The sequence below is a fragment of the Zingiber officinale genome, chromosome 2A (genome assembly GCF_018446385.1).
Source record: "Zingiber officinale cultivar Zhangliang chromosome 2A, Zo_v1.1, whole genome shotgun sequence".
In the NCBI taxonomy this organism is placed as follows: domain Eukaryota; kingdom Viridiplantae; phylum Streptophyta; class Magnoliopsida; order Zingiberales; family Zingiberaceae; genus Zingiber; species Zingiber officinale.
The window spans coordinates 151,374,151-151,384,849 of record NC_055988.1 but is presented as its reverse complement, the minus strand read 5'-3'; the positions used below and the strand labels follow the sequence as shown (position 1 = coordinate 151,384,849).

The 10,699-nt window shown below is 35.9% G+C and overlaps 2 protein-coding genes across 5 annotated transcripts; both read right to left on the bottom strand.

Annotated features, from left to right (window-relative positions):
- Window positions 1-863: 863 nt before the first annotated feature.
- Window positions 864-3,972, bottom strand: LOC122042717 (ACT domain-containing protein DS12, chloroplastic-like). 3 transcript variants are annotated; one of them, XM_042603001.1, is made up of 11 exons: window positions 3,580-3,972; window positions 3,046-3,094; window positions 2,846-2,971; window positions 2,647-2,741; window positions 2,539-2,562; window positions 2,368-2,452; window positions 2,219-2,278; window positions 1,592-1,647; window positions 1,286-1,391; window positions 1,144-1,212; window positions 864-1,064 (listed from the first exon to the last, which is right to left on the bottom strand). In XM_042603001.1, the coding sequence occupies exons 1-11, from the start codon at window positions 3,702-3,704 to the stop codon at window positions 1,002-1,004; spliced, it is 858 nt and encodes a 285-aa protein (XP_042458935.1). In that variant the 5' UTR covers window positions 3,705-3,972; the 3' UTR covers window positions 864-1,001. The 3 variants fall into 3 exon arrangements, with proteins under 3 accessions (XP_042458935.1, XP_042458936.1, XP_042458937.1); XM_042603002.1 differs by lacking the exon at window positions 2,539-2,562; XM_042603003.1 differs by lacking the exon at window positions 3,046-3,094 and having other exon boundaries at window positions 3,580-3,711.
- A 2,538-nt stretch (window positions 3,973-6,510) lies between these two features.
- On the bottom strand, window positions 6,511-9,004 carry LOC122042715. Of its 2 annotated transcripts, none has more exons than XM_042603000.1 (6): window positions 8,587-9,004; window positions 8,263-8,377; window positions 7,547-8,119; window positions 7,055-7,229; window positions 6,905-6,961; window positions 6,511-6,726 (listed from the first exon to the last, which is right to left on the bottom strand). In XM_042603000.1, exons 1-5 carry the CDS (start codon window positions 8,610-8,612, stop codon window positions 6,936-6,938), a joined length of 915 nt encoding a protein of 304 aa, XP_042458934.1. In that variant the 5' UTR covers window positions 8,613-9,004; the 3' UTR covers window positions 6,511-6,726; window positions 6,905-6,935. The 2 variants fall into 2 exon arrangements, with proteins under 2 accessions (XP_042458934.1, XP_042458932.1); XM_042602998.1 differs by having other exon boundaries at window positions 8,567-9,000.
- Window positions 9,005-10,699: the final 1,695 nt, after the last annotated feature.

The window sequence follows — 10,699 nt, the reverse complement described above, 5'->3', positions numbered from 1 at the left end:
AGTGTGGGAGAGAATTGGTGGACGAAGAGGTGGAGATGCCTGAGATCGAATATCCGATGTCCTATTCCGGTCCATTTGATATTCGCAACAACAAAATAGAGCAGATGGCAAACAAGTTGAGCATTGGACGATCAAATAAGGTGAAGGCACTCGCGGGAGCATTCGAGACCGCAATCTCCTCGCGGAAGTTTGAGAGTAGAGGCAACAATTATTTCATCTAAGAACCAAGGATGCAATTATAAAGAGTGAACTAAGAAAGTCATTGATAAAAGATCAATAGGAAAGGTGTTTGTTGTTTTTCTATTATTTTTGAGCAGAGGACATGAGAGATATTCCATGAATTCTTTTGTTTAAAGAATTTAAAGAAAGAAAAAAATAACATAAATTTTTTTTTCTTAAAAAAAACTGGTTCAGAGATCAGAGATGTGAATGAATTCAAGAAAAAGGGATGTACAATTCAATTGAATATGTATGGAAAAGAAAATGCTTGTACAAATTTTATGTTCAATGATAAAAAAAAAGGTGTTTTCTAGGCAGTGATGAAATACTTAATTATAGCAATAAAAAAATCAATTTTTGAATATACATAAATTATATTTTAGATTTATTCAACAGGCGAATTAGGAGGAAAGTTATCTATTAAATTAATACCTTAACTAAATTATAAGTGCAATAAGTTAATAGGATTTTCAATAGACAAATATAAACCAGCAAGCTTATTAGTTGTGTTAGATTACAGGAAACCTTTTTCAGGTTTCGATATGTGAATTACAATAAACTTATTTGTATAATTGAAAATTTATTATGATCAACATGATATAAAAACTTAAATGCAGTCAACATCTTCATGCAACGAAGTCAGGTTGAGAAAAAGAAACATGAATGCAGCGTCAATTTAGAATCAAAGGTAATGTATTACAACATAATTTGGTTTTTCCAGTATGTAAAATGTTGGGAGTCATTCTCTTATTTCTACCATGACAAAGCTGCCCAGGGAGTGACTAAAAGCTCGCGTCCTCGGTCGTTGGCCTCCTCAAGAAATAGCTCAAGCTATTAAAGAGAACCTACAAGGTCACACGCACTTTTTAAAGATCGTTGAGGAGATAACATTGTGGAATTAGAATTCTTGTAGATAAACCATACCTGTTGCAGGGACTTGATGATGGCTTTGTTCCTGTAACTGACATGGAACTTTGCTTTGGCAAACAATCCCTGCAAGGAGAAAGGGTTTACTAACTCGATTGATGGGTATGTATAAAGAACTTGACAGAGCCAATTATTTTACTTCGGTGTCGAACTCTCCAGACTGGACTGTGATATTTATGTCATTGATGATCCTGACAAGATCAACCAGCAAACCGGGCCGGTCTGCTGTCTCTACCACAAGTAAGCTGAGGAGAAGTATGTGAATGTGGATAAGTAGCAAGATCATCCATTTAATGGGAGTTGTCGCAACATTTACTTTTGTTTCAGAGCACATATAATTTTAACTATTAAAAGACCGAGTATGCACACTACATATGCCAAAAGAAAAGAGACATTCATTGATAAATATGACAGCGAAAGATTAGGTTGTTAGAATTATTCATACCTTTTGTCAGGTCCATCGTCATAAATATCTATATGGGTTGCAATGTCCACATCAACCTGAAACACAAATGAAGATGAGAACCTGAAGTTCATGCATTCGTGAAGCACTGCACTTGTCGAGTTGTTGAATGGTGTAAGAGAATACAAAATGAAACATCAGAAGCCCGACGGCCAACCAGTATAAACCTGATTTAGATGGCAAAACAGAATGATGAAATATCAGAAAAACACACACAGAGACAATAGGGAACACGAATTTGACAAAAGAGTGAAACATCTTCCAATAACAAAGGCCCGCCTGGTTAACTCAATGTGTGCAATATTGGAAAAGTAGTTTCTTTTTTTGCTAAACATAGATGCATCTTATGGGGCATTTTGTAATCCAAACCTTAAAGACAGAAGGTCACAAATTACAGACACGACTTCCATTTGTTGTTTGGTCACGAGAAAGTACACTGAAAACATAAAATTGTAAGGGAAGTATGGCTCCTCTGGCACGCTCAGATTGTGTTTTTGCAAAAAAATAATTTACCTATCTTTCTAACGTTGAAATGAATAGAAGGTTCTAACTTCCAAATATCCAAAGATTCAAGTAATCCTTCACAGATATAAAACAGGAGCCACATACGTTCTGCTCAGGTGGCTCCACTCCAAAAGTTGCTCCCATGGCCAGTTTACTGCTAGACTCCTGTAGGGAACTAATAAATTCCATTAAAATAACTCAAACACATGAAAAAAAAAACCCATAGTGTGATTGATTATAATTATCAGAATTACCGGGTGATATTGGAGCATATTGGTGATAATTGTCAGCCGAATTGTTTCCAACAACTCTGGGTCATCAATCTTACGGCCAGTAGACCTATGAAAAGTTCCATTAACTACGGTATAGCATGTTTCGATACACAAAAGGCAAATAGCAAAACTATTGTCGACAAAGTGACAAACAACAGTAGAGCTTTATCCATGAAGCTGCAGCAGTGAACAAGAATGCTGTGGTTAGAGAATAACAGAAGGGTGAAATAAGCAAATACAGACAAAAAAGAGAGAGCTCACCTGTTAGTTATCATGAATCTATGGTGCTTCCCAGTAGAGTCCGAGTATTCATTAGCCTTCACAACATGGAGCCCTAGGTTCCTCAGAGAATTCATCTACCAAGGATATAAATATAAACAGGAGTAAGAATTAAAAACAGATGCATTTAACAAAAAAGAAATACACAGGAGACGAGGAAGGGAAGGGATTTCAAGTATACAGTATCAAGTAGAGCACCAAGGCGATCGCCAAAGGCTATCTCAACGACGGTTGCATCTGGATTTGAGTCTTGATCAATTGTCACTTTGGGTGTAGGAATTTTATCAGTCGCTTTGGAACTCCCATTCTAGCACAAAGGAAACAATGGATTAAAAACAGAATCCATTTCCAGGTAAACGCACCAAACAGATGGCTGAATACCTCAACAGCAGTTGGGTATGCGGATATAGGAGTGTGCAGGGATGGACATCTGACAATATCCCACAATACAACATCAGCAGAAAATAAGTCACTCGAGTAAAGAGCACGCATTCATTAAACAAGTTTAAATCTTTCGCCTTTGGTTTCATCTTTTCGTAGACTTAAATGGATATGCTCCAATTCGACAACGATGGGGTCAAGGAAAATCATTCCATGGTATATAGAACCATCACAAATCAGTAATATTTTACAGATTGATCCGCAAAAATGTCCTAGATTAACCAGATGTCTCGATCTGCATGTTCTAATGTATTTATGAACAAGAAAGCAACGATCTCATATCCATAAAACAACTTTTACCCAAATCTAAGAACAAGAGAGATATTTAGAAGCCTGCACAATTGCAACTCCTGACAAGCATTAATGGATTAGAAACCAAAACATCTCACAGCAAAAAAATCCTTTTAGCCTAAATCTACAAGGACGGAGATAGCCAGAAAAAAAGTAGAGACAAAAGCCGGAAAGGATCAAAACCTGATCTTTGAGGAGCTGGAGATCCCAGATCGGAAGCGACGAAGTGAGTGGCTCCCACCTCCCTGTCCCAGCTTCAGGCCCAGGCTCGGATGGAGGACACCGGCAGCCATCGCAAGCAGCGCCATTCTTCAGCCTCAGTTGGTCGACCGAGAGGAGGATCTCGAGCGCCCTAGATTTGACTCGTAGATCTGCTTTCCCCGCGGTCAATTAGGGCATCGGAGGAGGGCGACAGCGGCATTGGGAGAGAATACGAGGCGTGATTCACCTTGTGATCCATGCAAATGGCATGCGATAGGTCTACTTCGCTCTCTCCCTGCCGCAGCAGCCGCTCTCCAGGCTCAAGTCAACTACTCCTCGTGGTAGCTTCGGGAGAGAGAAGACATGGACGAGACAGGGAGAAGAAGGGAAGATATAGCGACGGGTGGCGCCCGCTAATCTCGGGTATCATACTCGAAATCCGACGGTTAATTCGATCCTACCGTCTACGTGCGCCAACATCTCAAAACAAAAATAAAAATAAAATTTTTTAAAAAATTAGTAACTACTAACGATTTTGCCACTGTATACTAGTAACTTATTCGTATTATTATTTTTTTCTTATTTTTTCCATCAAAATCGATGTGTTATAGTATCTACGAACCAGTACCTACTATATACATTTGTAGTAAATACAATTTAATAGCTGTTATAATATGAAAAAAAAAAGATTAAAATTATCGGAGGCTCTGATAAAGATTTAAATGATGTATTTTCTAGTCTAAAACTTGATCGTTATAGATTCTACCTCATAATAAGTTAAGGATATCTGAACAAGTTTCAATTTGTACAATTGTAGTAGCATCAATTTCGTAGCGGCTACAACATGAATGTTAAACTCTAAAATTTGAGAGATCATAACTTTTGACTCAACTTAAACTATGCGACATAATATATTAAATTGAAACTCGTTAAAACTACACTTGGTTATGGGGTGGAACTCGTAACGATCCAATTTCAGACTCAAAAAATATCATTTAAATCTTTTCAAAAACTCCAAACAATTTAAGCATTAAATTTTTTTTCTATATTGTAGCAGCTAATTAGTAGCGATTACAACGTGTCAATTTAGACAGGAGAAAAATAAAAAAGAGATAATAATATGAATAAACTACTAATATGTATTGGAATGTAATTAGGTAATTATACATGGGTGAGATACCTTTTTGGTAAAAAAAATGGTAAAAAAATCAAACGCTTATCATAAAACATAAGTTATTATTCAAAGCACATATTATTCATATAATCAACTTTAGAGTTTTGATATTTATTTAACAATATATTTAATGGAAATTAACAAAGGTCAAAAGTTTACCAATAATTAGTCATAACTAGAGATTAGGTAAGTGAAAATCCTAAATGCAGTTAAGTAAGGAAAAGTCTTAACCGTGATTAGGCAAGAAAAAGTCTTAGATGGAAGTTAGGTATGTGAGAAGTTATAACTAGATGTTAGGTAAATGTGAGTAGTCTACAAAGTGACTAGTAAGTCTAAGTAGGTCAAGACGAACAGATGTTTCGCAAGAGGAAAATTCTAAACGAGTTAACCCTAGGTAAAGGGAAGTCTTGGAGAAGTAAACTTCAAGCAAGTGTAATTGAAAGGTTTTCAATCAACCTTGTATAGTAGATCGAACCAACGAATCTTGAATGCTGCTAACACTGTTTTACTTTACTATTTTATATCTATTGTGCTCTTAGTCTTACAAAAAAATCTTAGTCGATCAGGTTAATCAAACAATAATCGGGACCAAAGAAAGTCCAAACAAATTTGAAGAGCTGGATATTTGGCAGGTAAATTGAGGTAAACTCCTGGAGTTGAGTGGTGAGGTTGTGTTTTAATTAGCACAAACCTTAAGTGTTGATCTAACTAAAAAAAAATCAACGGAGATTTCTAAGTTAAAGATCAAGATAGTCATGCCATATTCATACATCTATATTATTTACTGTCTAACTATGTTTTGCAGGACTACTATTAGTATTTTGTTTGTGTTAACTTTGCTTTGCAGATAAACAAAGTTTTGGGTTGACCAAGAGTTCAATTTAATGAATGAGGTGTTCAGTCGACTGATTCAACTAGTATGGCAAAGATCATATCGAAGTTCAGCAAATATGGTAAACAATTTGTTCCATCGATGGATAAAAGTGATCAATCAACATATCTGGTCAACGTGACAGAGATCATATTAAAGTTTTGCAAATATGATAAATAGTTCGTTCATCGACGATTCAAAGTGATCAATTGACCAAACCATAAAAAGAAATGACAAACGATCATGACGGATTGGCCAGGAAAGGAATACTCAGGGTTCTATCGACAAATAAAATGGATCAGTCGATAAACAACAAGATTTACGGGATCAGACAAATCGGATCATAGCAAACAAGGACGTAGAGTTCAGTCGACGGATAGAAAATTTTGCCGATGAAAAGAGTTTTCAATTGATCAAACGACATCTATCAAAGAAGATCTCGAGGTCCGAATTGATTATCAATTTCGTTTGTGCTTCATTTTGATCTCTCCTTCTCCAACTGTGCAAGAACTGTTTCTACGACACTGAAAGACTCTCCAACAACTGCAGCTATTTCTTCTACTTCTACAATATTATTGTGGATATAAGCTTTTATTTACTTACATTCATTTAAAGGAGATGTGGCATTGTTACTATCATCTTATTTTATTTGTATGAATATAATTTTTCAAAAAAAATATATTATATTGTTCATTAGAAGTGATCAAGAATTAGATTACGGATCTTAGACTAATAGTTATTGGACTACGAATTAAGTAAAATCAACTCATTCTTTGTCTCGGTTTTACAAAAACGAAAAATAAAATTTAAAACGATCAAGACTTCGATCCTACACAGATCTCCTCAAAGAGTAAAAACACAAGGAATATGCCGTTTTCACTAAATATGATTACTCTTAATTGTCGATTCGCACTGATGAAATTTGTTTTAGCTTGCTACAAATTATTAATAATCATCCAATCAAAATCCTTCATGGCTACTTGGATTCAATAGGGGAACAAGAAAAACAAAGAAACTAGTTCTTCTGCTCCATTAGTTAAGGAATACCCTTGATTTCCTATGCTCTGGATGTTGATACAACAACCTACAAAGAAAGAAAAACAAACATCATCAAGAATAATATATTGGAAAAAAAAAACCCCTTAAAACATTCTATGAGAACAGTTTCTATGCATTTTTATGAAGGTCTTAACCAAAAGACAGTTTGATCAGATCAGCATCACTCAATTATCGAATCTGCACTCTGAGTTATCGATGCTCACCTGCTATTTCAACAACAGAATGCGTAGATCTTCATGCTGAATAGAGCACGAATGGTACTGCAAAGCATGTAAACAAAATCAGCTACTAATGCATTGTGTACATTAACAAGAGGCATTCACCATTTGTTGCAGTCCCGATATTAAACTTACTGACTAAAACAATGCTCAAGAGAAGTAAACAAGTCATCCATAGATATCGGAGAAGATGCATTTGTTGTCGTGTTCCGTCTGTACGTCTTCGGAATGCACCAACTTTCCCGATAAGATGTTGTGAAGTGGAAACATTTGAACAATTTCTGATCCTTGCATTCATTCCATTAACTCGCTGATGAAACACATCAACAATAACACTGAATCAGTTTCAGCTTTGCGAAAACCTAACTAGGAAGCCATTAAACATCTTATAGATACTGAAATAACTAATCTAAGCTTTTGTCTACAAAATTGATTAGTAACTGAGGCTTGAATTGTCGTAAACGAGATTGTATTCGATTAAAAGCCATATAAATACACAAGGAATGTACCTCATCAAACAGACACTAAATTACAGGCAACATATCATCTAAGATGGTGAATGAAACATAAAAATGTATGATAATTTGTCAGTTCCTATTTCCATTGTGTGAATATACAAAGATGTACCTGAATGAACCGAGTTACTCCTTTTAAGTAATACGATAAGCCATGCCTCCGATTCTTAAATTTCCAAATCTTGTCAGATATATGAGTGAGCCCCTCTGATCTAGTTTCAACCGGTCTATTTTCTGTTTCTTCGTCGGCAATAACAATTTTCCAATCACCAGCTTCTGATGAACTTAAAGGATTCATTTGCCCACGAGATTGTTCTACCTCTGTGGCTTTCCTTTCATATGATTCTTTGTTCACAACTTCAAATGCATCTCTCTTATTCAACATACACTCACTGTCATAGCTCCAAGGGGAATCATAACAATAACGATCGACATGTTTTGCTTGTCGTCGATCACTTGGCACCCCAGAAAGAAAATCCGCGAGGTCGTCTCGTTCTTGTTTATCTAATTGAACCCAACGTAGGGGTTGCTTCCCTTCTTCAATCAATGAACCATTCAACCCTTTCTCGATTCGCATAATTTGGTTCCCAATTACAGAAAGAAATTGCTTGTGCCTAATGACTGCAGTATCCTCGGAAGAAAGACTTCTGTGGTTCATTTGGACAGCTTTTTCAAAGTCCTCCAGCTGCATCAGGGCAAGAAGCCATTACTGAACTAAATCGATGTTCATATGAAAACCAACAAAAAACAAAACAAAAAAAATGGAACGAAACAAGAATTAAGTTTCATCATTTCAACATCAAAAAGTGATCAGTGGGTGAACAGAACCTGCCACTTTGCAGTTCCCAGAGCAGTTTGGAGTTCCCTTTGCAACTCATCTGATGCTTCCGAATCAAACCTAACTTTGTGGTTCCTCATCCACATTCTATAGAAGGATTCCAGTCTGAAACGAGTAAAGAGAATGGACACATTGAAGCAATAGAAGAGGAGATAAAGAGAATTATGGTTCAGAAGTAAAAAAACTGTGAAGAAGAGAAAACAACAGTGAACCCTAGAAAATTCCCCTATTGCAAAATAAACGTCAAAAATTCAGTTTTTTTTTCACGTAAACAAGAAGAAATCAGCAGCATACGTATCGGCCGATTCCTGCACCTCCTCCGCCGCGGTAAAAAATGCATCTTTCTGCCACTGATCGAAGCTACCACCGGCCGCCATGAGAAAGAATGAGGAGCTCCTCCGTCAGAAAGACCCAAAATCGCTCGAGACTTTCTCACGGCCAAAGGTTGAAGACTTCGCTGCCTTTCCAGGCGGGAAAGGCGCAATAGCGTCCACCAACGACTACACCAGAGGAGGAGGCGGCGGCGGCGGCGGCGGAGCAAGACGAAACCTTTGCTACCTCTGCAGGTTACAGGGATTGGAAGAACAAGCTACGACAAGAACGAATCACTCGGGATACTTTACTCTTCCGTGCGTCTCCATCGAGGGAAGCACCAAGCGTGGAAGTCCGACACGGCGTCCGCGGTCGGCCATGGGAGTCCGACACGGCGTCCACTCGATGCGTGTGGGCGTGCTCGATTTAAGCAGACTCACGCAGCAGCTTCGCACCCGAAAGAATCTCTTACTCACTCAAATGTTGCAAAAAGGTTGGAACCGCCAACCCAGCGGTCCCCTCACCCCGGCCCCACAAGTATGAGAGGGAGTAAATCACGGTGAATACGGGCCCGGCTATGACATGGTGGTCTCAGGTGTTTAGCACGGACAGATATTGATGTTATCGCATTTGCTGCCGCAGACCCTCGACCTCTCGACCTATGTTGCAAGAATCCATGTCATAACCGGCTGATCCCGCCCGTGGGGATCTCTTACTCACTCAAATGATATGATTTGGAGTGGGCCCCACATCGGGGTCCTGTGGAGTGGATGGGTTTGTTGGTGGAGAATGGGACGAAAAGATGGACTGTATTTAACTGCGATCACGCGACCTGCGTGGCTGTGCCTGAGCCTCCGAGTACGAAAAAGTAGTTTACAGGATTACAATACAAAATCTCAATTTTCAAAAGTATTTCATTATTAAGGAAAAAAATTAAAAGAACCCCAAATATCAATTTTTGTTAAAAAAAAAAACCCCTCCTTTTTTCTACCGTCAAAAAAAGAGTTCAATAATATTTCTCATTCTAACAATATCTTTATTTCATCCTTATTAAAATATTTAAAATTATATAAACTTATTAAAATATCTTTAATATAAATATAACGATAATGGATCAAATAGCCCGCCTAAATTTGTAAAATCCCTTAAAGACACATTTAATTTTTAAATTTTCTAAAAATTTATTTATTTTTTATTTTATCCTTCCCTTACATTTAAAAAAATGATATCATGATGCTATATTTATTTTTTCATAGAATGATACCACTATAGTGTTATTTTTTTTAATACCACACCACGAGAAAGGTAAAATAAGAATATGTGTGCTCTTTAGTAAATATGAAAATTAAGCATGTCTTTTAAAAATCTATAACTTTCAATGTGTTCTTTGGTTAATTCTAAAAAAAAAATCAGACTCGATATATAATATTTTAGGAAAAAAAATCAGACTCGATATATAATATTTTAGGAAAAAAATAAAAAGGGCATCTCTTTTTTGGCATATAGTAAAAAAACAAAGGACGTTCTATATTAATTTATTATAAAAAATGATATACCTCACCCTTAGAAAATGATAGAGTTATCCTTCACTATAAAGTAACAATTTTTTTTATTACTATCTTTCTTATTTTTTTCATCTAAATAAGAAAAGTTACAAATTTTAGTTACTACACATAGTTGTTATAACTTAACTACAACATAGAAAAAAATAATACTAAATTTGTTTAGTCTTTGAAAAGTATTTAAATAATATTTTTTTAATTTGAAATCTAGTTATTATGGGGTTCAACTCATAATAAGTTATAAATATCTAAACGAATTTCAATTTGATATATTGTACATCTTGTGATTCAATTTGATTTAAAATTATGATTTCTCAAAATTTAAAATTTAATATTCACATTGTCATAACTACAATCACATAAATGTTAAACCATAAATTTTAAGAGACCAGATTAAATCATAAGATATACAATATTTAGAAATCTTCGATTTATAATATTATAAGTGGTATGGTTGAGCCCGAGTTAAACAAATCCTCTTTCTTTTTTTTTTTGTCAAAAGTTTAAAAAAATATATTTCTCATTCAAACAATAATATTTGTATTCCATCGTT